The 26,930-nt window shown below is 40.2% G+C and overlaps 1 protein-coding gene across 2 annotated transcripts; it reads left to right on the top strand.

Annotated features, from left to right (window-relative positions):
* Positions 1-954: 954 nt before the first annotated feature.
* Positions 955-26,164, top strand: LOC148013179 (uncharacterized). Of its 2 annotated transcripts, none has more exons than XM_087668574.1 (10): positions 955-2,879; positions 2,967-3,046; positions 3,227-3,414; positions 3,535-4,462; positions 4,564-4,688; positions 6,613-6,672; positions 6,755-6,805; positions 23,013-23,083; positions 23,592-23,743; positions 23,858-26,164. In XM_087668574.1, the coding sequence occupies exons 1-10, from the start codon at positions 1,450-1,452 to the stop codon at positions 25,648-25,650; spliced, it is 4,878 nt and encodes a 1,625-aa protein (XP_087524700.1). In that variant the 5' UTR covers positions 955-1,449; the 3' UTR covers positions 25,651-26,164. The 2 variants fall into 2 exon arrangements, with proteins under 2 accessions (XP_087524700.1, XP_087524699.1); XM_087668573.1 differs by having other exon boundaries at positions 956-2,879; positions 23,846-26,160.
* Positions 26,165-26,930: the final 766 nt, after the last annotated feature.

The raw sequence follows: 26,930 nt of genomic DNA, 5'->3' as shown, positions 1-26,930 counted from the left end.
CTTTGCTTGACGTAGAGAAGTGGCCTAATATTTTGAGCAATTAAACTAGGTAGGGTAAGGGGGCCACTAAAAGATTGGCCCCTTTGGAGCAACACCACATCCCCCTTTGAAGAGACACTTAAGAGCTTGTGCAATTACAGAAATCAAAAGGTGCGATTGGAAGCCAAAGAATGTTGAGCCATAACCTACTTGCATGAGCCCATTCTTTAATTGGGGAAGGTTTGCAACTCTTCTATGTGCTTTTTGCCAAAGCTACAAAATTTTCATTTAGCTTGATTTCTTCAAGTGAAGTAGAGCACAATATCAAAACTATTTCCTCACCTTGCCTGCTCTTTCCCACTTTACACCAAAAGGATTTTCCCAACTTTCTATGACATAAAATTTTCGATAGCAAGCAAGTTAGACTACTTATGACTGAGGCCATGTAAAATCTCCCTATAACTTCTCTAAGTCCTAGACATTTGGCCGAGTCCTGTGTATTGTACAAACTCTAGCTTTTTTTTTGGCAATACAGTTAACACTTTTAACAAAAAAATCAAACTATTTACACATTAAAAGAAAAGCATAATCATCATCATTATTACAAGGCTTCAAATAGTTAAATAATAAATTTTTTGATAAATATATAGTATATTTGATCATAATGAAACCAAAAGAACTCCATTAAAGACAAGAACACTGATAATGATCATTGTAAGGACCTAAATAATTAAATAACAATATTTGTGATAAGGATAAAAGCAAAAGAGCACACTAGAAACCATATATTTGGAAGCAAAAGAACACTATCGGAAAATAATAACAAAAATCATTGTAAGGCTTGAAATAATAAGTTAAATATTAATATGAATAAAATTATAAGTTAAAAAATAATAATCGTCGCGGTAGGGGAAGATAGATTTGGGTACGATAAGGTTTGCTCAAGGCTTGTCCTAAGTCCTTCGCCTGTTGGCTCTGTTTTTTGGAGAGAAAAAAGAAAGAGGATTGGCACTTCTGCGATACAAGCTTGTTATTTATCGTGTATAAATAAGGAGAGACAGGGAGTCCTTGGGATCCTTGAATGTGTCCCGCTGCGAGGATTTTAGGTCGCGGGGTGAGAGACAGAGAACTGTTCGTGCAATTCAGTTCTGTTTTTGGCCCCCTTCTCGTTTGCAGCTCAGCTTGATCGCATCTCGTGTACATACCCCCCAATTGATTGCGTGCTTGCCTGCAAAACCCTAGAATAATCAACTGCTAAAGACAATCTTGCTCGTTCTGGCCTTCCTGCAATTCGCAGCATTTGGCTCTCAGAGTTTAGAGTAAACAGGCAAAAAACCAAAAACGCAAAGGATTTTGTATCAGTCTCGGATCAAGATTATATACCAATCTCGGTTTAAGCACGAAAGAGGAAGATGTTATGAGTAATACGTTCCGTTTTGGTGTCAACTAGAACTGCTTGAGAGAGTAGGTATGGAGACAGCAGATAATTCCCTTACTGTATGTGAGACAGGGGAGCCTCAGTTTGTCTCGGCAGGGCAAAACCAAATCCAAAACGCCCCCGTTGTAGTGGAAGAAGGTAGAGAAAGTTTCAAAGAAGTTCCAACTTCCGAACCTGTACATGATACTTTTATTGAGCCTTCGCCAATACAACCAATACATTCGGCAGATGAAGACATTGAAGGGGAATTAAAATCCCTACCTCTCAATGCCTTGGCTGAAGAGAAGAATGATTCCTCGCAAATAGATGCGGGCACATCTGAGAATGCCCTGCTGAAAGAGGCTGAAGAGAAGAAAGCGTCCTTACAGATAGATGCCCGTGCATCTGAGGATGCCCTATGCAAACATGATGTCAGCTCAGAGGTGCTCCTGCAACCTACAGAAAACTCAACTTTCGAAAGGCAGTCAGCTGGCACAGTGGCTGGGAAACCTGAATCATCCGAAATTCCAACTGAGAGAGTAGTCCCAGAAGGTCTTAGCAACAACTTCAATGTACAAGAAAGCATGAATATTGTTGATGCCGGGGAAGCTATTGTGGAGCCTCATGAATGCTCGACTTTGCAACATGGATCCACTCTAACAACAGTCGACGCATGTGAATTACCAAAAAGCTTCACTGATATTGCAATCACAGAAACTTCTCACGACATGCAGAACAGCTCTGATGCAGATGCAGCTGCTGAAATCCTTGGTGCAGTTGAAGCTTTGGTACAGCCTCAAGCAGGCCCACCTTTTGCAAATGGGCCAATGTGGGTTAAAAACTTCAATGAAAGTTTAAATTTGGAAAGCTCAGGTCATATCCAGCAAAGCTCTGCTGCACAAGAAGGCGGAGAAATGGTTGATGACAATAAAAAATCTACAGAAGGTGAATCACAGAGTGGTGTCGAGCAGCTTGGGGAAGAGGCTTGTACTCAAAAGTCAATGAATCAGGATGACCTTGTTCAAAGTCCTCCAGATAAGGATGGAAGTATTTTAAGAGAAGAAAAATCACAGAGCTCCTCTAGCCTTTCAGCCACAGGAACAAAAATGCCGGAGGCGGACACTTTACATACCAGGTCATTGTCACTGGAAGCAAGTGGAAAGAGCTCTGTGGCCTCGGAGGGGGCCAGTAAGACAGAACTGGAGAGGGAAATGGAGCTTTTTGAGGCCGCAGAAAGAGAAGAGGAAGCGAAGCTGCTCGCGTCTCTGCGTTTTGAACAGAGTACTGAAGTGTCTGCACCCAGACAAAGTTCACCTCCAGTGGAGAGCAAACAAGGTGAACGAAAGCGTGGACCTGAAACTAGCATGCCAGAACATCGACCCAAACGTGGGAGAAAGCCCATGACACATCAGGCACAGAAAGAGGAGGAAGATGTTTGTTTTGTTTGTTTTGATGGTGGAAACTTGCTCCTTTGTGACAAAAGGTAGATATTTGTAAGGTTCCAAATGTTACATTTTGATTTAATTGTGAGACTTGTTGTGTTCACAATTGACATCTGTGTTTATCTCAGGTCTTGCCCAAAAGCTTACCACATTGAATGTACAGGAAGGGAATCTGAATTCTTCCAGAAAAGAGGACAGTGGTTTTGTGGTAAACCTGTTCTTCCATGCCTTGTTTTGATAAGTGAAACTAGTCTCAAGGAATTAAAATCCAAGTATTTGATGTCAACATACGTATTCCAACGTTTTCTGATGTACTTTTTTTTTTTTTTTGTTTAATTACTTCTGATGAATGTTGACTTAGGTTAGTTGTGTTTTCAAAAATTTTCAGGTTGGCATGTCTGTGCTCACTGTTCAAGATCTGCAACAATGCATTGTTACACCTGTCCAAGTGCTTTTTGTAATGTTTGTGTGAAAGGTACTGAATTCAGGATTATCAGAAAAGGACGAGGTTTATGTGAAGAATGTTATCCGGTCGTTCATATGATTGAGCACAATGAGACAATTAATGCAGAGGGGGTACACTTTCTGACAACTCTTTAAAGTGTCCAACAAATTTGTTTGTGATTTGAAGGAGCTATTGCGTTGCAATTGAGAAGGTGTTTGAAGAGTCTAACAGTCTTCATCGGTGTGCCACAGGTTCAAGTAGATTTCACTGATCGAGATACATATGAGTGCCTTTTCAAAGAGTATTGGGATGATTTGAAACAGAAACTTGTGCTTACAACAGCAGAATTTGAAAAGGCTCGAAAAGCTAAAGATTCTGAAATTTTCGGGAATGACAATCTCGATATGGAAGGAACTATGGTTGAGGAAGAGGCAGGTAGCACAGATTCTGATAATCGACCAAGGACAAGGCTGTCTCAGCTTTTGAAAAGAAAGAGGATGGCTAAAGTTACAAATGTAGTGGATGTGAGTGAAAGTGACTACGAGGAAGAGGCAGAAGAACAGGAGGATGACGATGATTATAAGACAAAAAAAGGTCAGCCAAAGGTACGTGAATTCGATGGATGGGCTTCGAGAGAGCTTTGTGATTTTATCCAATCAATAAAGGAGGACCCCAAAAAGCCTCAGTCTCTCCATGCGGTCAAAAATCTTTTATGGACTTACGTTGAGAGCAACAAATTAAATAATCCTCGACATAGAGGGTCAATTGTATGTGATGAAAGGTTGCAGAAGCTTTTTGGGAAAAGACATGTAGGTCGGTTTGAAATGATGAAACTGCTCAGCTCCCACATTGCAGCAAAGAAAAGCTTTGCAAGGAGTAGCATTGATGATGATTTGGGGGAGCTTTTACCTGATGACAATCGGTTTGGTCGACATTTTGAAAAGCGGAAAAAATCAAGGAAGAGATCAGATGAGAGCAAGCATTCAAAGCCTGATCCTTCTGAGTATGCTGCCATTGATGTCAAAAATATAAATTTGATCTATTTAAAAAGGTCGTTGTTAGATGTTTTGCGAGATGATCCTGATTTTGAGTACAAAGTTGTGGGAGCTTTTGTAAGAATACGAATTCCAGGCATGGGGAATAAGAGCGACACATGCTATAGGCTTGTAAAAGTCATTGGTAAGTTTTGTCTTTGGAGCAACTTCTTTGTATCAGCTTTTATGGTTTGCTGGGAACAGATGTTTTACTTCCTGACAAGTCATGGTGTGCGCTGGTGGCAGGCGCAAAGCAAGTCCGCAGTTCAGAGAATCCTGAGAAAGCAGCTGATATTATATTGGAAATTCTTAACCTACAAAAGCATGAAGAAGTCCCTGGTGATTCCATTTCAAGCCAGGACTTTACAGAGGTGGTTATTTTGTACTGCTACATCTAATATTGTCACCTGTGATATTCAGGTTTAAGGGCTGTTTGGGATTTTGATGATCGTCCAATATCCAAAGGGTTATTGTTTTATGTCTAGCATCAGGGTTATGAGTGTGTATTTTTGAGGCTGAAGATTCAATTTGCAGGTTTTGTGTATGAGAACATCTGAGCTTCAGGTATGTAACAGGCAGGCCATAATGATAGAATACATTTCTAAATGGCAAAAAGTGTGGGCTTGAGTTCACCTGATGACAATGGCTTCATGATTCCTGATCGTGGTTGGCAGCTCAAAACCTTAGCTGGCTGCCCGCATATGCACCAATGGTCCAATAACCATATGCAAAATGCTTAACAAAGGCTTCATGCCACATGGCTGTGTTTTCCTAAGGTCTTTTTTTAGACACCCTAGTTCTTGGGTAATTAGATGGTGGGTTCCAGGCCATAGGAGTTTTTGACTGCTACAATTGAAGGCTGTAGATTGCATGGCTTATGCTGCCAATATGTGTTATACCCAAAGCCTTCATGCTACGTTATATATGGGGTCTTTAGATTCCCTAGCTCTTGGTTGATTTTCGTATGGGTTCCATGCATGATAGCCAAATGGAGGATGAACAGATAGAGTTACTTGAGGCTATGTAAAGATAACTTGTTTTCTCAGTTAAGGTTATTTACTTCTTCCACAAGACTCCCTTGTGTGATTATGTGTTTTGACATAGATCAATATATTGTTGAGCTTGATCCTACTTCTATGAAATCTTTCTTTTGATCTGTTAGATCTATTTCATTGCAAACATGTATCTTGATACAGAAAATTTATTGTTAGCTGTATGTCACTTCAAGGCTGCAATGGGTGTGTGGTGACAAACATTACTTGCCTAGTTGCATGGGCTATAGGGTGCTAGGGTCTCAGGTTTTATGGGTGACTTCCAATGCACCACAGTGTTTAGCTCGGTCGGAGGATATGTTCATGTCTTGATGCAGAGATTTCTTCCAGTTATCTGTTTTCGTGATAAAATACTGGCAAGGGCATCATAGAACTCCACATATGAGCCTATTGATGACTGGCAATGTGATAAATCATGGTGGAGCTGCATCATCCTCTTACCCTTGCATCCTTTAGGTTGATCATGCATAAATGGCCTTTGCAAATAAAAAGTCATTTGGAGCTCCCGTGATACTAGGTTATCTAAAGCATTAAAAATGACCTTTCAGTGGCCTTTATTGGTCAAAACTGTCACTTATGCACATTGAGAGCTTTTTGTGCCAAAGGCAAGAATGAGCAACTTGAATAACATGGCAATCAAGATAATGTAATAAGTTATGACATTCACTATGCAATCTTTCAGTTAAATGGTGTGCTGAAAGCATTAACTAAATTTGAGGCCACCCCAAGTTAATAGATCATTAAAAGTGGCGGGACACTTCCAACCACAAGGATGCAAGATGCATAGCTTCTCGCACATACTTTTAGGAAAAGTAGAATAATGTATACCACTCAAATTAAAAGTGGATGGATGAAGCAGCTGTTGGATATCATGTCTACATATAACAAGCTGTGGGAGCTTGTTCCTTTGCATCTCAAAATTTGGCCGGATCAAGAGCTCTTTGATATGACTTAGGCTTATCTAGCTTCAGTCTCTCTCTTGCTGGCTTGTTATTTGACTTGGCTTACTCTCACATGCCATATTGTTTCCTTCAATGCAATACAGATGTAACTCATTTCTCAGCTGCTTATAGATATGTGAAGGTCACAATTTCTGGTGGTCAATGTGCTGCACTTTTGCTTGCTTGAAAGTTATAGTAATTTGCCTTGGATATGAAGGTCATAATTTCTGGTGGTCACTGTGCTAAACTTTTGCTTGCTTGAAAGTTATATTAATTTGCCTTGGATTCCATTTTCGCAACAGGAGGAATGCCAAAGGTTACGGCAGAGCTTCAGTTATGGTTTCCTGAAAGCTATGACTGTGGTCAGTATTAGTACAAGCTTCTCCTTTTGCAAGTGATTTTATTATATCTATGAATAAGCTTTTCAAGAGGTGCTACTTACAGGGTGAGCTTGAGGAAAAGGCACAAGCTCTTCGAGAAGCAAAGGTTAAAGATGTAAGTCACTATCCGTTTTGACTTCTTAAATTTTTTTTTGGATTGTGCTGTTTTGGACATGCTGTAGAGCATATGAGAAAAATTGGCTAGACTTCCTTTTACCTGAATAAAAATTTCAGGGTAGGTATTGCATTGTTCTATGCAGCTGTTGATTGAAACGCTCTGTTTATGTTGTCTTTTGTTTATTCATAACTTGTTTGTGATCTCTCAAGTGATTGTAAGTTTTCTATTTAAACCTCATGCCGCTGCCCTGCACGTGAAATGAAGAATGCCTCAGAATGGATATGATGCTTTTGTCATGTATCACACTAATCAGATCTAGCTTTCTGCTATTGCTTTGGTTTGAGGAGTCAATTGTCGCGCATTGGATTGACCCAGTAATTTTTAGAGGTGAGTGAGATAGTGTACCTGTTGAGTTGAGAGAATTTTTTGTAATTATGCCATCTCATTCACCGTGAAGAAGGTGTCTTCTTTTTGCTGTATTGGCTTTTGCATAGCGTGATTATGCAAATTTAAGTGAGTCTGTTCTGCTGAATGCATAACAAACGGTGGGCTCTACCTCACAGGTATCTTCAAACTAGCCACTTAATGTGGCAGCACTGCCTACAGTGTTGCGTTGTTGCTTTGCACGTGCACTTTGGCAATCTTTCTTATGTATTAGTTCCCTCCATTAGAGGCACATCAGGCGGAGGGTTTCTATGCCTTGATCATTGTTTCCACCATCACTTTCAGCCTGTTCAATGTCCACACTGCATGTAGTGGAGTGCATTTCTGATTTTAGCCATGTGGGCAGCCTGTGTGGCATCTCTCTTGGGTGGCTGGTTATGGCACCGACATATGGTTGGTCAGGTTTGCTTGTTTTATGCTTGAGGCCTACATATATGCAGCCATGCACATGCCTCCACTTGAACCTATCCAGCCACCATTCTTCCTCATCTTTGTGAATTGTATCCTTATCTTTTGCTATCAGTCTGGCACCCTCATTGATGTGGCATCAATGCATGCAGGGGCTGATTGTTCACATCCTTGTGTTGCATTCAGATTAAAGTGTTTTCCTTCTTTTTCCTTCTGGTTCTTTTGTGTTTCATCTGCTCTTCTCCTTTCTCTACGTTCCTTTCCTTCTATTGCACACTCACATGTATTTGCACAGGTATTCAAACAGCCATGACCATGAGGATTGTTGTGAAGACTGCCTAAATTGAGACTTAGATCGTGATGTGGATCATTAGATAGACCGTGATGGATTTCCTTCTCAACCACCTTTATGTCATTCTCCCTTGTTACATCTTTCGTGGCCACCAATCCATGATAGGCCATTATGGCAGTGTTTTATGTTTTCTCGTTTGTGTTTGAGTTCTCTATGGTTTAGTTGTGGTGGTACACTCAATGTTTTCTTTTGCAAAACCTAGCATATCTCCACACATGCAGGCATCACATGATTCTCAAGCTGAAGCTTTGACATCTCTCTGTCGCATAGATTCCCTTACGATGAAGGACTGCATCAACAAGATGGAGGAGATTTAGGATGGCTTTGTATCCCTCGATAAGATCGTTGCTTCGGAAGACCTTGTTGTGACACTTCTATCACATCTTTCACTTTTGAAGTATGATATATTCTACATCAGTCTTCTCCCCTCTTGTATGAGGGATGCTATCTCTTGGAGGAGCTAGTCTTGATGTGCTAGAGCAAGATGTGCATCATAAGGAGACACATTCTCACAAATTTCGAGCATAGAGCTGTGCTTTTGTAGTATCATCTTTAGGTAAATTACAAGCCAAGTAGAAGAAAGGGAAGAAGAAGTTCAAGAAATTGGAGTCATCTTCTGATTCTAATATAGAAATAGAGGGGAAGTGAAAATGATACGATAAGTGTCCACATAGTGGAAAGACCTCACACATTGAATATAATTTCTTCATCCTAGACTGAAGGATGGAGCTACATTGGAGCCTCCCTCTATTGAGAAACCCTTTGCTTGCGTTTTGCGTTTTGTGTTTTACTTTTCACAGTGGATAGCCCCAAAAAGGGGCTGGGTGCCCACAATAATGGGGCACCATCCTAGACAACCGGTGCCCTCCCTCCGGGCACCACCCTTGATAGTCTCTTGCCTATTTATAGGCTGCCTTTGTCACTCATTCTTCATGGCTGATTTATTCAGTCCATCACCTCTTCTCTCCAGCCTCTCCACTGCCCTCACACCCCTTCAAGAGGACATTGCGGTTCGTGGTTCGGTTTCATCATCGAGCCACAATCCCTTGCCACTTGCATACACACATTCCATGGCTTTTGGTTCATGCTAATCTTTTTTGGTAGGTTATAGTGCCTTCGATAGCTTCTCACTAGCGTCTCTTAGTTAGGGGATTAGTGGTTGGCTCACCCACTCCTGATTGGACTTTTTTGAAGTGATCCATTTAGGGCCCCTCTACTCCTATTGCCATATGGTGGTGTCCTATGGATCAAGCTTTTACATGGAGAGGGGATCTTACTCCTTGGCTTGTGTTCATCATTGACAAACTTTATTGGTAGACCACATCATTCCATCTTCTTTGGTCTTTTGTTATATCTAGAATTTGAGAGGGGGTATTAGTGGCCATGTGCATCATGTATGGTCATCTCTTACCTGTGAGTCTTAGTTTGAGTTAGACGACAATATTTTGCTAGGACATTTTATTTGTACATCGTTTATTGGTCTCAGATATTTTAGATGGAGTGTTAGGAATAGGGTTCTAAATGGACATGGTCTGTAGGATACCTCAATCGTAGCACTAATAGCAAGTAATGGACCATTATGCTAAGGCATTGACGGGGTTAAGTGGTTAAGAGTGTCTACATTAGGGCATAAGGGTATATGGACCAAAGGGTCAAAGGATAGGCAATCAATGTAAATGGACTTACTAAAAGTGGTCTAAAAATAGTCCATGGATTTGCTAAAAGAGACTATCGTCTTGAATGGTTGGGAGGTGAATCGAGCTTTTCCTAACTTCTGTGTTTGCTAAAGGCAAGACACTTATGCATGCATGTCATTGGTATCAGTGCAAGGCCGTATCAAAAGATCAAAGAGTGCACAACATTGTTCGATAGTAGGCCACATTGGCCCTATAATTGCATGACTGTTGCACCACAAACCGTGTAGCAGTGTCCTTTTGTAGCGTACAACTAAAGTGACGACCAAGGTATAAACCTTAGCATACTTGGCAATGAGGCTATGAAGGCTTTGCTAGTGCCGTTAGTTGCACGTGAGGTGGAAGCATTCGCTTGAAGACAAAATTTCGCAGGAGGTCACTCATGCCACTATTGTCTATACCTAAGCACACTTAACTGCAAGGTAGTTAACCATTAAGTTAAGCCTTTGAGTTGCCTAAACAATAAAGAAAGTTTTCAAAAGTTTGTTTGGGAGGAGATAAAGAGCTTTTCAAGGATCTTTCAATTACCTGTTGGCATACAATGCCTTTGGAGTTCTACCACATTGCTCTTGTAGTTTTGTGAATTGTTTCACTGTGAAGACATTAAGGGTAGTAGTAAATTTTTTCTCTTAATTTCAAGTATCACATCATGTTCGCACCTTCACATTCACAACACAATGAGCTTGTAAATATACATGTGGATGAAAATGTTGAAAAGCTACTATTGCCTTGCTCAAATAGCCATGGAAGCTATCACCTACAGCTTAGGACCACCAAAAAGATTGCTATCCCCTCCTGTATGCTGTCATTTGTACCAAAAGGACCTTGGGCTACTGTCACTGCTCCTGGAAGGCTCCGAATTGCTGTCACATGCTGTAGAATTGATCTTGGTGGTTGCAAATCAAATTAGTAGCCTCTTCTTACTCTCTAACAGTCTCTTTCTCTCTCACAATGGCTGGAATATAATTTCACTAGCCCCTAAAAACGTTTTTTCCACTTGTGTGGGCAAGTTTTGCCAAGTGGCAGTCTTCTAATCCCATTTTTCAGCATTATCTAGCTTATTAAATTAATTTTAAAAATATTAATTCTAAAAATTAATTTAACAATTATTCCAATGCTCAAAGAATTAATTCTACTAGCTAATAATAAAATTGGCTAGGCCAATTTGTCTTCCAAGTATCCCTGAGTAGTTATTGACCCTTAGACTAGCATTAATTAATTAATTAATGTCTAGTCTCTAATGTTACGATTGACGTTAGTAGCTAATAAATTGGTTAGGTACGAATCTAATATCGGGTACCACTTAGTACTTGTCAAGCATAACTTTCTACCCCTCACTCTAGACAATGGAGGGATAATGCCACCTTTTCTGCGGGCAAACCTTCGGTCTTCTCTCAATCCCCAACGATAAATTGTCAAGACAAGGATCTTGAGCGGACATGGTTTGTAGAATAGTTCAATTGTAGTGCTAATAGTAGAGAATGGACCATTATGCTAAGGCGTTGACTAGGTTAAGGGGTCAAGAGATAGTCTACATTAGGATAGTAAATGGATTTGCCCAAATATATAAATGTAGTGCTAAATGAGACTGTCATCTTGAGTGATGGAAGGTGAGCCGAGCTTTTTCTAATTTCTGTGTTCATTGAAGGGAAGGCAACTATGCGTGCATGATACTAGTATCAGAGTGAGGCTGCAACAAAAGATCAGGAAGTGTGTGACACTATTTGATAGCAAGCCACACGGGCCTCATAATCGCATGATTGTCGCACCGCAAATTGCATAGCGGTGTTTTCTTGCGGCTTACGACTAAGGTGGTGACCAAGGTATAGACCTTGGTATACTTGGCAATGAGTCTACAAAGGCTTCATTGGTGCCATTGGCTGTGCGTGAGGTGGAAGCATTTTCTTGAAAACAAAACTTCATGCGAGGTCACCCATCCCACTATTATCTACACCCAAGCATACTTAATTGCAAGGTAACTAACCATCAAGTTAAGCCTTGGAGTTGCTCCAAACAACAAAGGAAGTTTTCAAAAGCTTATTTGCGAGGAGATAAAGAGCTTTTCAAGAACCTTTCAATTACCTCCTGGCATACAACGCCTCTGGAGTTCTACTAGATTTCTCTCGTAGTTTTGTGAATCGTTTCACTATGAAGACATTAAGGGTAAGTGACAATTTTTCCCTCTCAGTTTCAAGCATCTCATTGTGTCCTCACTTTTGCATTTACATCTTGATGAGCCTGTAAACATGCACGAGGATGAAACCATGAATGATTTAGATGCATTTGAACTAATGGACAAAATTCAATGCTTTAGTGGCTCGCATGACGACATTAGAGAAAAATTTTGTCGCTCTCAATGAAGATGTTACAGAAATCTTAGAACTTTTAAAGCAATTGGTACGACAACAAGCTTCAAGCATCACGGCTATGCCTCTTGAAGATGCAGTTGCTCGTGGAGCTATTCTATCAATAGAGCTACCTCAAGGCACTGAGGCCTTTTGCTCTCTCAGTACGCATGAGGTTAATAATATGTTAAAGAACATAAACCCCCTATGTTTCGAGGAGAGGAACACGATCATAACAAGGATGTAGTCAATACTTTTTCACAAAAAGTAGAGCGACTTGCATTAGTTATGTTGTACAGTAGATTCTGTTAGAACCCATGAGGCAAGCGTTACACTTAAGCAAAAGGCGTATAAGTGGTGGATGAGTCTTGATGCCACTACTCATCTGTAGATGTAGATCAAGTTTGAGAAAATGTTCGAGAAGGAATTTCTTTGTGAGAATGAAAAGGATCGAAATTAGACTACTTGGGATAGGTGTCGGATGGAGGGTCTGACATTAACCTAGTACATCTCCAAATATAGAGAAACAATTCTCAAACTTGATGGCTTGGATGATTTTCAAAAGGTTGGAGGATTCATTTGAGGCTTAGACAATGAGTACAAGGCCAAGGTGAAAACTCAATTTCCTAAAATACTATAGGATGCCATCAAGTGCACAAATTTTGATGATATGCTAGATAGGAAAAAATGTGCACATGCATTTGCATGTTAAAAAACTGCATCGGCATTAGTAGCAAAGAGAAAGTTCAATGCTACATCCAAAGAGGAGAGTGCTAAGAAACCGAAAGGGGCTAGAGGGCCGCTTTCAAGCGAAGAGCTTGCAAGAGCACGTAAGGAGAAGTTATGCTTCAATTGGCCCTCTTGAAAAAAAGGATTGTCCAAAATTCAAAGGTAGCAAGCCTAATAAAAACAAGAAGAAAGAAAAAGTAGCACACATGGTGCAGATGTTTCCTTTGAAAGCTTTTTCTAAGTATTGGACTGTACAAGTTAGCCATTAAACTGACAAGTTAGTCACTAAACCGACAAATTAGCCATAAATTGAGGAGCATGAGTGTTGCTTGACTACTGCACCATGGCAACCCGCATTTGGCTCTCACAACTTGGTCCATATGTGTGGCATGATCAATGGGCGACGAATTCGTATTCTCATGGATGATGGTCGATTCACAACTTTATTAATTATACGTTGGTTTAAGAAGCTATGTTTGCCCCAAAGTGCCTAGTACTTATGCCATCTCTCTCATGACTGGGAGTGACAAGGATGTGTGGGATACAAAAGTCTTGGATGTTTCATTAGAAGTGCAAGGGCATACTATGGACATGACTAGGGCAGATGTTGTGTTGGGCCAAGAATGGTTGTATAGTTTAGGTGACTCATTAAAACATAGTTATCAACGTAAGACTATTGCATTTGAGGATAATAGTGTGCATGTTTTATTATAGGGTGAGGAGAATGTTCCACATCCCCTCTTATATATACAGCTAAACTTTATTATTTGGCCAAACATAATGAAATAGAAAATGTCTATTTTTGTTATATGTTATCTTCCTTTCTTTCTTTGTTTTCTATTAATAATGTTGTGGATATCTCTTTACTAGAATCCAATGATAAAGTAATAAATGCTCTCTCTCTTCTCTCTCTTTAAAAGAAAATTCATCACTGTAGCATTCTCTTACAAACTCTTTTCTCATTCTTTACCACATGTACATAATAAGATGCTCCAACTTCTTAAGGAATATAACAACACATTTCTTCCTTATTTGCCTCCAAGTTTACCCCCTGAACGTAATGCAACACATAATATTGATGTTTTACTAGAAAGTAAATCCATTAGTCGACTACCTTATTGACTTAGTGCTAGTGAAGCTAGCGAAGTGGAGAAGCAACCAATTGATTATCTCCAAATCGGATTTATTTGTGCATGTGTGCATAGGCTACCAGATGTTGAGCTAAAACACACTTTATCGCTGATTAGCATTTTTAAACAATCCTAAAATATGCTTAATTAATGAAATACACAAATTTGGGGCATGGTTCGAGGGAGTTTTAGTGGTTCCCCAAAACCCTAAATTTTTGGGGCACCCTTCAACATCTATAAATAAACAGGTTGTCCACCATTCACCCTCATCCTTTGGTGCGTAGGTAGTGAGCCATCACGGACTGCAACCCATCACTATCCAGCCCTAGGTGACCTATTTTCAGCCATCGCCCTACTGTTTGGAGGTCTCCATCTGTTGCCTCATCATTGTACCTGAGCAGCTTGCGTTTTCAGCATTTGGTGCTGGGCGACAGGCTGTTGCCATCTCTCCCATTGGGCAATTGCTGTAGTACCTATGTTTTTGCTGTCTAGCAGGCTATCTACATCAGCGAACACCTCTTTTGTTGTTATGTGATAGCTCTCTGCCTCCAGTGACCAATTTTTAGCCTTCTCTGGTGGTACACTATTGCGTTTACTAGATTTCAGTCTCCAACTGTTGTGTTTTGGTGACTAGCCTATTGCCCTTCATTATCCAACACTCTCTCATCTTCGACTAGTGGTTACTGTACTTGGGATCTGTCTCCGGTGGACATCACTCTCCGATATTGCATTACTTTGTCCTTAGGCATTTTGTACTGTCTCACATTCATTTACAACATTCATTCACTTCGAAGTTTCTTCTCTTTGTGTTTAAGTTTTGAGTTTTTGTGTTTTGCATTTTGTGTTTAGGGTTTGAGTTTTGCTCATCTTTGTCTAAGTCTTTGTGTTTTAGTCTTGGTTGGACATGCTATGTTTACTTAGTACAAATCCTAGCATATCTTTACACTAGGGTCTAAATGCAATCATAATAAAAAATAAGTATCCACTTTCTCGCGTGGACGAGTTGTTTAATCAACTTAAAGGAGCATGATACTTTACGAAGATTGACTTGCGGTTAGAATACCATCAAGTGTGAATATGCATGGAGGATGTATCTAAAATTACCTTTCGAACGTGTTTTGACCATTATGAGTTTTTGGTTATACCCTTTGGTCTAACTAGTGCTCTTGCCACATTTATGATACTTATGGATAGTGTCTTACGTCCATATCTCAGAAAATTTGTTGTTGTTTTCCTCGATAATATTCTTATTTATAATCATTCTAAAGAAGAACATTGGGAACATCTTCACTCAGTCTTTGAGTTGTTCAAGAAGCACAAACTTCATGATAAGGAAAGTAAATATGATTTTTAAAGACAAAAGCTCACTACCTTGGCCATATCATATTTGAAGAACTTGAGAGATGGCTAGGGGATGAGAGAGAATACTGTAGAGAGAGAAATTTCAATGTTTGATTGCGAGAAACGCTAAAAAGCTACTGCTGCCTTGCTTAAATAGCCATGTAAGCTGTTACCTACAGCTTAGGACTCCCAAAAAGATTGCTGCCTCCTCTTGTATGCTGTCATTTGCACCAAAAGGACCTTGGGCTATTGTCACCTACTCATGGAGGGCTCTAAATTGTTGTCACATGTTGTAGGACTAATCCCTAGTGGCTACAAATCACATTAGTAGATTTTCTTACTCTTTAACAACGTCCTTCTCTCTCACAATGGCTTGAATAGACTTCCACCAATCCCTAAAAACGTTTTTCCCACTTGTATAGGCAAGTATTGCCAAGTGGCAGCCTTCTAATCCCAATTTCCAGCATGATCCAGCTTATTAAATTAATTTTCAGAATATTAATTTTGAAAATTAATTTAATAATTATTCCAATGCTCAAATAATTAATTCCATTAGCTAATAATTAAATTGATTAGGCCAATTCATCTTCCAAGTATCCGTGGGCAGTTATTGACCCTTAGACTAGCATTAATTAATTAATTGATGTCCAGTCTTTGATGTCACCATTGACATTAGCAGCCAATAAATTGGTTAGGTCCAAATCAGACAATGGTTACCATCTAGTACTTGTCAGGCATAACTTATTATAACTTTTGCCTTTGACACCCATTGTATCCTCAGGATCCTTGGCTTGTTACCATGAAATAACTGCCATGTGCATCACATGTGCTAAACAACCTTGCACATTTGATTAATAATTTAATCAAATGTTATCAGCAAGAAAGTATCTTAAAATTTCACGTCCCTATGATAGATCTTCCCCTTGAAATCCTTGCAATCGTTCTTGATTGCACTGCATTGTACCAAGGGAAAATTGTATTGCATTGAAATTTCCATAAGGCATCACAATCATAATATTGGCCATTGTTGTCTAACCATGCCATGTGCCCCAAACTTACCAAAAATTTCCAACTAGCATAAACATGGTATAAATTTGAAAAGCAATCTAGAACTATTGCTAGAAACCCATTGGATGCATCCATAACTCATGTTTCTCAACCGTTCTGGCTCCATAACCATTGTAAAACATATTCTCAACATAAACCGTGACTAAGATTGTCAATGGCATTTACTAATATGTTGTTGTCCATGGGACCAGCTGTAAACCATTGAAATTGAGCATAATCCGATCATAATCTGATCACTTCTTGATTTGAGAAGTGATCACAAACTACTGCAAATGTGACCTCAAATTGATCACAAATTGATTGTAAAAATTGATCAGCATTGATGCAAAAACTGATGCAAAATTGATCCCAAAAGTGACCGTAAACAATTCTCAAATTGATAAAAAACTGGGCTGAAACTTATCAAAATTTTATCTCAAAACCGAGGCAGAAACTCATGCCCAATTGATCATGAACTTATCCCAAACAGATGCAAAAGTATAGTCTCAAAGCTGTAGTATGAGTCACTGCCTACCCCCATAAATCCCTTCCCATCCAATTTTTACTCTTCATTATAATTCCCATTTCATTTCATGGAAATCCAAAATCTTTGATTCCAATCCATGCATATTATGTTATTTTGATTAGCCTAGAATGCTCTTGCCATGTTTATATATCCATGACACTTCAAATCAGGGATTCATCCTAAGGAAACGGATTGAGTGCCAGAACCGACAGATTGAATAAATGAATATATTTAGTGAGAGCAAGAGCAAAGCATGTAACTATAGGGTTTAACCTGTTCATGCTTATCTATGGATTTCAACCTTGAATATCAGTTATGGTGGGATTAGCTAATTAGAAAATCCAACATGTCAAGGACTTTCTTCAAGATCATTTTGATATGCTAAAAGTAGCATGCTTGAATGTTAAGCAAGTTGAAGACCGTTATAATAAATATGTAGATGAATACTGACATATGGTCACTTTTGAGAAAGATGATAAAGTCTACTTATGTAATTCAGAACATATAAGAAGTTTGAAGTTTGGGCCGGTTTCTAAGTTATCTCCATGGTATTGTGGCCCATTTATAATCCTTAAACGTTTAGGTGAAGTTACATACAAATTACATCTACTATTCTCTAGTAGAGTCCATCTAGTCTTTCATATTAGCTAATTGCAAAGGCATCTTACTAATGACGATGGTTTGGTGGACCAAGGAGTGTTAGTAGAAATTATTGAACCATCAATTCAACCTCATGAACTCGAACGGATCTTGGATTTCCATGAGCATCACACACATTATCATATTTGAAAGCGAGTTTTGATTAAGTGGAAAGATAGACTTGAAGAAGGTTATTCTTGGAAAAACATTATTGTACTCGAGAAGCGATTTTCAACTTTTGTTTTTGAGGACCAAAAATTTTTCAAAAGGGGGGAGTAATGTCAAGACAAGGGTCTTGAGTGGATACAATTTGTAGGATAGCTCGACAGTGATGCTAATAGAAAATATTGGACCATTATGCTAAGGCATTGATGGGGTAAAGGGGTCAAGAGATAGTCTACATTAGGGCACAAGGGTATATAGACCAAAGGATCAAAGGATAGACAATCAGTGTGAATGGGTTTACTAAAAGTTGGTCTAAAAATAGGTCATGGATCTGCCCAAATATACCAGTGCAGTGCTAAAAGACCCTATCATCTTGAGTGGCTGAGAGGTGAAGTGAGCTTTTCCTAACTTCTGTGTTTGCTGAAGGAAAGGCACCTATGCATGCATGACATGGAGGCTCACACCTACATTTTGTTGTTCTCTGTAATCAGCAATCATAAAATCCTTTACCCCTTGATTAATGAACATGAGAGAGAAGTCTCTGCATTTCAGCCTTGAGACAATGATCAATATCATTTTCCAGCCTAAAACAAGGACCAGCAGTCCCTTGATTCTGAATGCTCGGGGGGCCAAATCGAGTCTTCACCAGTTTGCTTAGGTCACCCTTGCTGAATATGATTGAATCTGTTCAAATTTGCTGTTAATCTTCAGATTTACAGCAAGAATCCTTGTGCATGGCTGAGATTTGCTGGCTTGCATTTCAAGACAGCCATGCAAAACCCTAAATACTGTTGTGATTATGTCTGAAACAACAAACCTAGGCTGAGAAAATTCAGATTTGCAGAGGAATTAGATATTCACCCTCTGTTTGCAGCTCCAACAAGTGCTGTAGATCTCTGTAATCTTCTGCAGCCTTTATGGGCCCAAAAATGACACCACAAATGAACATAAGGAGCTCTATATGGAAGATGCACTTGCATGCATCCCAAAACTGACCCAAACTTAATGTTTGGAAAATTTTCATTTTCATTGGGGCCTTCACATGCAACTTCAAGCTGACGCTACCAACTCAATTTAAAATTGCTAACTTTCTTGAATCTAAAAGTGTTGAAAAATTTCACACATCTTAGTCTAGGACATAAAGTCATTTAAATCCCTAACCCCCATGATACCAAAATTCTTCACACATCTTATTCTAGGACATCAAATCATTTAAATCCCTAGTCATTTCCAAGGGGATTTTTGATGTCCTCAACCAAGTTTTGATCTAGGTACCCCAGTGGCACATGTCCACAACTTCTACCAATGTCCCACTACCTAAGCTAGGATTACCTATCACTGTGACACACATTCAACTTAATCTCACTTGTGCACCTCACATTTGTACAGCACAAGTATTCCAACTTAAACATATTGAGACTATTAAAGTTAAAAAGTTACGTCCTTGTGACATGTATGAAGTGGGTTTTTAAAATAAAAATAAAATTTGATGGTTCTATGGGCAAGTACATAACCTGCCTAGTTGTTGAGGGCTATGCCCAACAACAAGGCATTGATTTTGAGGAGACTCTACTCTTATCTCTTGCATCACTACCATTAGATTTGTTGTTGCACTTATTGCCCAATTTCATTCGCAAGGACATCAGCTGGATATTAAGATCGTCTTGACTCTACCTTTAAGGCCATTTGATTGAAGATGTATGTGTCATCCAACCTTGAGGCTTTGAAGTCAATGGCTTTTGAAGTATGCTAAGTAAAGAAAGCTCTTTATGGTTCAAAGTAGGCTTATCGAGCTTGGAGCACGTGTATTTATTCCTATTTGTTGCATCCGGGTTCCCATAATAGCCTAGATAAGCTAATTTGTATATTGACTTAAGGATTCAAATTTTCTCATTCTCATTCTATATGTTGATGATGTGCTTGATAGGAATGCTGATCAAATTGCAGCCTTTAAGCACGATTTGCAACAGACATTAGCATGGCAGATTTGGGTCTACTTGATTTATTGTTTGGGCCTTAAATTTGTTGTGAGAGTGCACAACAGATGAGGAAGCATGAATATGGAGAGAGAAGGGAAGAGAAAGACTGCAATGAAAGGAGAATGGAAGAAGAAAATCTGCACTGAACTTTGAAGGAATGCTGAATACAGGGACTGATCAGTCCTTGCATGCAACCCAAGGTATTAGTGAGGGCACCAGTTCAGGCTAATGACAGATGGCAGCAGTGGAAGACAGAGGAGAACCTGAATGTCAAAGTGTGCTAGAACTTGAAAAAAAGATTGACTAACCAACTAGGTAGGGAGCTGTAAATAGTAGGAAATGCCCAAAAGTGGCCGATTGCATAAAACTGGGGCCAAAAATGCTGGCTGACCTGCATTAAATAATGCAGAAAAATGAAGTTGCCAAAAGAAAATACTGATTGCCTCATCCTGTGTGGTGTCAACATAGTCAAAAACCACCAGACAAGAAATGCACTGATGTGCTCCGGCATAGAGGGGGAATCATCAACGGAGAGCAGGCAAAGGTCCTTTGATGGTAGAGGGAAGCTAACTTTGTCTACACTCTTTTTGTGGTTTGAAGTTTGCACACATGGACAAAGACAAAATCAAGTAAGCTCATGAAAAGGAAAGACCAAGCTCTAGATTTGAGTCCATCCCATAGAGCGGCTTGGTCCATTGAGAACAAATGCAAGGATCCTCCGTTGAACGGGGAACAGAGGTTGTAATAAAATCCCAAAGATCAAAGGTGTGAAGGATGCACTCCTCTTTACATGACCAAAGGGAGTAGTTCGACCCATCAAGTAGATCTTTGGGTAAGGAAGGAAGCACGAGCACTTGAACAGGGGGTGCCATCATGGCAATATGAGGGCCAGTAGTATAGTATATGCGTGACATATGGAGAGAAGCAAGAGGGGTAGAAGGGGGCTCTGATCTTCTTGACCTAATAGAGGGAGAACATGGCCCTGAATGCCGATCTTCGTGCTGATCGTTTCGGGGAATTGACTAGTGCAGTTGCCCATCAAGAGAAGGAAGAAGCTCCTCTTTTGAATCACCAAAAGCATTGAACCGGCAGTAATCCATCTTTGAGAACTTGCAAACACACTAGAAAAATTTGCGTTTTGGGGTGAGGGAGCTCAATTGGAGGGAAAATCAGCTACACCCTTCAAGATGGAATTGCAAATGTCCCGCACACTTCTTAGCATGCTGAACAATGGAGAAAATCTGCATTCTTTGTGACAGATTCGCTCCGAATAGCAACCTGAGTGTGGTTTTCTTTTCGTAGAACCTTCCAAGTCCTCACTTTGGTGATGATACCATGTGAGCGCACAATGGAAGAGAAAACACGAACACAGAGAGAGAAGGGAAGAGAAAGATTGCAATGAAAGAAGAGAATGGAAGAACAAAATCTTCATTGAACTATGAAGGAATGCTGAATACAAGGAGGACTAATCAGTCCCTGCACGCAGCCCAAGGTGTTAGTGAGGGCACTGGACCAGGCTGATGAGAGATGGCATTACCGGAAGAGGGAGGAGAATCCAAATGTCGGAGTGTGCTGGAACCTGAAAAGAAGAATTACTAGCCAACTAGGTGGGGCAGTTGTAAGTAGCAAGAAATGCCCAAAACTGGCTGACTGCATAAAACTGGGGCCAAAAATGCTGGCCGACATGCATTAAATAATGCAGGAAATGAAGTTGCCAAAAGAAAATGCTGATTGTCTCATCCTAAATGGTGTGAACGCAGCCAAAAACCATTGGAAAAGAAATGCTTTGTGTTGGAAAACAACTGGCTAGTGTGAACACACCTAAACGGATTGAAAAAGAAATGCATGCTCTAGAAAGAGCTGCCTCCTGTGTCAAAAAAATGAGAGACTAATTTTCAAAGCTCCTAATGTCCTCATCCGACTCAGCTTGAGGCTCACAGGTAGGAGATGATAGTGCATGACAAACATGACTGCTAATATTTGCCACAACCCAGCAGTGATGGGGGCATTATTATGACACAATCCAAGCACATTGGATAGTTTCTATAGCACTTCAGTTTGAGGATTGTAAGTTTGTGTCTACCCCCTTGGAGCTTGGTTTTAGATTCTCTTCTGATGATGACAATGGATTATTAGTAGAGTGTTGGATGTCTTATCTATTTATGTCACATTAGACTGGATTTGCAGTTTGCAATCTCCCAGTTGAGCATATTTATGTACAACCCTTCATTGGCAAGTACTGAAGCATGTAGTGGTTTTGCTGTGATAGAAACCAGGGTCAGTCCAACAAGAAGTCTGGGTTTAAATCTAGAGAGTCTTAGACTTGCCAAGGACTTGAGACGTTGTGTATGCTGAATTTAACCAATCTCACATTGTCTGTAGGTCTGGAATGCCTCAGAAACTTAGTTATGACTGTTCACATGCGGATTATCCTACGATACAGATTTTTGCCTCCTGTATACCAAATGTATGTGTGACAACACCATACATACGCACGTGTACATACACACTTAAGAGAGTAAAAGACTACCCTTATGCAAAAACAAAAACCCCACCACACACACACACACACACACACACAGTCTGCACACATGTATGTGTGTGTGTGTGCACGTATACATGTTTGCGCGCGCGTGTGTGTGTGTCTATTGAGAGCCTCCCTTCATTTTCCCTTTTACTGAGTTTCTTATGTGATAGCTACCTGCTTGAAGATGGGCCTAACGATTGACTTCTACATGGATGTGATCTACCTTCAAGGTGTTGATAAAATCCCTTATTTGGGAATTCCAGGAAACTCGCTACTTTCTCCACTACTTTTCTATGTTCTTCTAGATTGTGCCCATCTTATCAGAGGCAATATGTATGTGAGCCGTTTATTGCTGTTTTCTGTGTTCAAGATTACCTAAAACATGAGGTGGGTCTGTCTTGCAAGGATACAGGTTCTGTCTACATAAGGCAGCAGCCAATGTAGATTCTGCCAAATCAGACTACCCACATTTCAAGAGTTATATGACAAGTCCTAACTTCTATCATGGAGATAATGGACTGCTGATTTTGTGGAAATGTAGAGATTGCTAAGAAGTTGAATGTCTGGTTAATATTGCTATAAATGTGAGTAGCTGTCTTATGACTTGTGCTACCATTGTAAGATTAGCACTTCACAATCATCCATTAGTTTTTTGCAACTGGCACGGATCCATCTTGACAGATTTTTCTAAGGTTCCCCCGCAACTCAGACTCCATGCATTTGTTCGATCATTATTTGTGAAAAAGATGTCTTCTCTGTATGATCTTTTCGAAGTACAGCTCATTGTTAATATTTTATTTTCTGTATTAAGAACGAGAACATCATATCTTTCTTCTACCTAGTTTCTTGACAATTTTTTTGAAATCAAAATAATGCAGTGGTTTGAGTCAGAACTTCTGAAGCTTAGTCATCTTCGAGACAGAGCAAGCGAGAAAGGCCGGAAGAAAGAATATCCTTTGGATGCACATTAGGGATTTATTATTTTAGCAAAGTGTCTCAATAAAAAGCAATGATGGCCCACTATGCAGCTGTAACAATGTTTAAAGAACTGCAGAACTGCAAAAAACAGGAGGCTTGATGTAGACCTTTTTGATGTGCACAATGCGAACTGGAGGAGGCTAGCAATGTAATGTTCTTGGTGATTGTCTGAATTGTGTGTGTAAAGGCATTGGTTTGAGTTTTCCTAATTTTGCTTTTAGATTAGATGCTGTACTGAGCTTGACCCATTCATGGACACGATTTCTGGGTGTGATCTCTCTGATAGGCACTTGCTCTTGGGGGTTCTATAATAGCATTAAACCTGAACGGGCATAAAATGCATTAGCATTGCTTGTGATTGGAGTGCTTATCTAGAGATCCTGTGTCTAGTAATTGTGGTGAACCATAGCGTGAACGTGTGCTTAAAGTTTGCTAGTGACATCAAGATACTGTGTTTCTTAACCTGACTGTTCTAATACGCTCAGAGAGTGTGTGGAAAGGATCCAGCTCTTAAGTAGTCGAGAAGAAAAAGAGAGACAACTGAATGCACCTTTTGAAATTAAGGCAGATCCACAAATGGATCCAAATTATGAGTCTGAGGATGACGATCTTCCTCCAGATGATTACCAAGGTGTGTTTCACAAGTTTTGGCTTTGCTGTCTCAGTTTATTGTGTATCTAATTACCGTTCTTTATAGTTATGGGAGATTCTATTTGCTTATCTTACTTGGCAGGAAACCTCACAGAGACTCAGAACAGATGGGAGAAAGGCTCATCAGCAAAACCTTGGGAGAAGAGCACGAACACAGCTTACAACCGCTGGGAGAATGACAGCTTTTCAGAACCTGTTGCAAAGGTTTCCCAGCCAATCAGCTCTAACTGGAACCGAAAAGACCACGGTAAAGAAAATCCTGATTACTCGACTCAAGCACAGAGCCAAGGCTGGAGTTCGCTTCATCCCACTTCTAATGAACAGAAGAATGGATGGGGTGATGATTCAGAGGGCAAAGATTGGAATGATGGCTGGAATAATGAAGAAAGCACTGACATGAAAGGTGATGCAGGCTGGGGAGACACTGTAGGTGAACAAGAAAAAAAAAATATTGGCTGGAATGACACTGGCATCAAGCAAGCTAGTACAGACAAAAAAATCGGTGGAAGTTGGGGTGACAATATAGGCAGCAAAGAAGGAAATTTTGGCAACCGAATGCACCAGATAGGTACCAGCAACAAAGATGGTGGAAACTGGGGTGATGGCTCAGGCAGTAAAGACAAAAGTAAGGGTGGTTGGAATCAGCAGTTTGGTTCAGAGAATAAAGATAAAAATCATGGATGGAATGATGGTTGGAATGACCAAGGAAATGCTGCCAGAAGAAATGCTGGTAGTTGGGGGGAGGCTGTAGGCCCTTCTGAAGGAAATGGCAGTTGGAGTAAACAAGGGAGTTTTAATGGAAGAAATAGTGGTGGCTGGGGAGAGACTGTAGGTACCACAGAACGAAGTGATGGTTTGAATACGCAAGGCAATTTTGACAGAAGAAATGGTGGTGGCTGGGGAGAGAGAGCAGGCCCTACAGAGGGAAATGCTGGCTGGAATAGTCGAGCAAATTTCCCCAGGAGGGATAGTTATTCAGATAGAGGATACAAACCTCATGTAAGGCCACTATTTAACCAGGCAGGGTCATCTAATATCGGTGATATAGGGTCAACTGACTATAAAGTACGAAGGGAGTATAATGCAGGTACACATGGTCCACCAGTTCAGACTGCTATTTTTGCAGAGGGGAACAGCACAAACACGGTTGTGGATGCTGAAAAAGAGAAAATATGGTATTATCAGGATCCCACTAGAACTATCCAGGGTCCATTCTCAATGGAGCAGCTCCGGAAATGGGAGAAGACGAAGCTATTTCCTTTGGATTTACGAATATGGAGGAAAACAGAGTCTCAGAATTCGTCAATCTTACTGACAGATGCTCTGGTTGGAAAATTTGTCAACAACTACAACCAGGGACCAAGTGTTGAAAGGCATCCACCAACAGGCTGGGGAGCTCCTGGTTCTGGAAAGGATGTTAGGAATCCCTCTTTATCAAGCATGCCAGGTAGGGACTGGCATGAGAAAGCAGGTAGGCCAGGGTGGGAACAAGGGGCTTTTGGCAGCAGTGGGACAAATAGGGTCAATGAAGGCCATTTCTGGGGAAGAAACTGGGCCTCGGGGCATATTGCTGAGACTGACAGATGGGGCCCCCAGGCACCAGCTGAGCTACCTCAAAATGCCCGAGAAGGTTTTTCCATGGGAAGCTGGGGAGGAGAAGCAAATTTGAGGGGTGCCAACCCAAAGTGGTTTGATAAGGGAGACCCCAATTGGGCAGCTAAGCGAGATACTAATTGGGGCCGGGATACAAACTTTAGAGCCTCTGGCAATTACCGGCCTGATAACCCTGTAAATGAGGGTGGATTTACCAAAAAGAAAGATGTCCCTTGCAGGTATTTTGCAAGGGGCATGTGTATGAAGGGCCAATCTTGTGATTTCCAACATTGATTAGGTAACTCTGTGTTTGAAGTTGCCTTTTTACAGTAATACACTTGTTTGTGTACAGGTCTAGATAGTGTGCCCTCGAACCAGATTTATGCATCAAAGGCCAAAACGAAATCAGTGTTGTTATTTCAATGCTAGCCCTGAAATGGATAAGTGTCATTAGACAAAAATAATCCATAAAGATGTGTAGTGGTCCACAACTGAAATATGTTTGCTCTGATCCACACAATAATTGCGGTCCTCATACATTGTCCACAACTGAAGTGTGTTCAGTTTGATCCACACAATAAATGCATCCCCATTAGGTCGTGTTTCTGGTCATTATACCTCATGGCATTTCTTGCTATAGCAAAATATAAGATACTGCAGGGCAAGTGTTTTATCCAGGTGGCGTCTGTGATTTCATGTAAGTGGCAGCAGACAATGTTGAATCAGGTCAGATGTAGAGATGAACTCAACAAGATGTTCAGGATACAAGCCTGGAGCAGAATGGATTAGTAGCTCTTTGTTGAAGATCTTCATCAGTCTTGCTACAACTAAAGGTCAACTAATGTTGAACAGAAACATAGAAATTGACATTCGTTGAGCTAACACTTGGTTATAGAGTTAGTCATGTGCTCTAGATGACAAGTCAGAGGAAACATATTTACTCTGATCAATTCACTTAACATAAATGTAGGTGGCAATAAATCGCAAGATGACTCAAATTTACACTAGCCGTCGTGTGGAATTAAGTACGAGCATAACCGGATCAAGGACTGCTGCATGATGGTATAAATTCTCCACTAGTCTTTTGTAGAAATAGGGTCACTATCAATTGATATTGACAAAGTAGGAACTTAATTACAGTGGACAAGTACGTGGGATTGTGTTTGGAACATAAATCCTGAAATTCTGTGCAGTAGTACTCATCAATAATGGTGGACATATGAGAACATATAAAGGGGCCTGGGCCTGGGATATTGTGTATAGCTAGTAAGGAGATTTGGGCAGAGCATTGGGATGGGTAATGATGATATCCTTATGCTCAAGAATAGATGGTGGTTGAGGTGTATTCGGCTGTGTTCTCTCTTGCATTGGCTAGCAATATGTTCAATGTCAAATTGTGCTTGTAGTATTGTGAGGTAGCTATTTACTTCCAAGACAAGTTCAAGTTATCATCCCCTTAGGACTTACTCTTAGTGTTGTCACCAAGAGTTAGAAAGGCCAATGTAGATGCACTAATTTTGTGTGATGTCATCCTCGACATTTCCATCCTCTTCCTCATTTGTCACTCTATTCAT

This window comes from Lygodium microphyllum, chromosome 26, assembly GCF_053477565.2.
Source record: "Lygodium microphyllum isolate KBCC chromosome 26, Lygodium_microphyllum_v1.1.10, whole genome shotgun sequence".
In the NCBI taxonomy this organism is placed as follows: Eukaryota; Viridiplantae; Streptophyta; class Polypodiopsida; order Schizaeales; family Lygodiaceae; genus Lygodium; species Lygodium microphyllum.
Note: the sequence above shows the minus strand (reverse complement) of the source record. Positions and strands in the feature narration are given on the sequence as shown.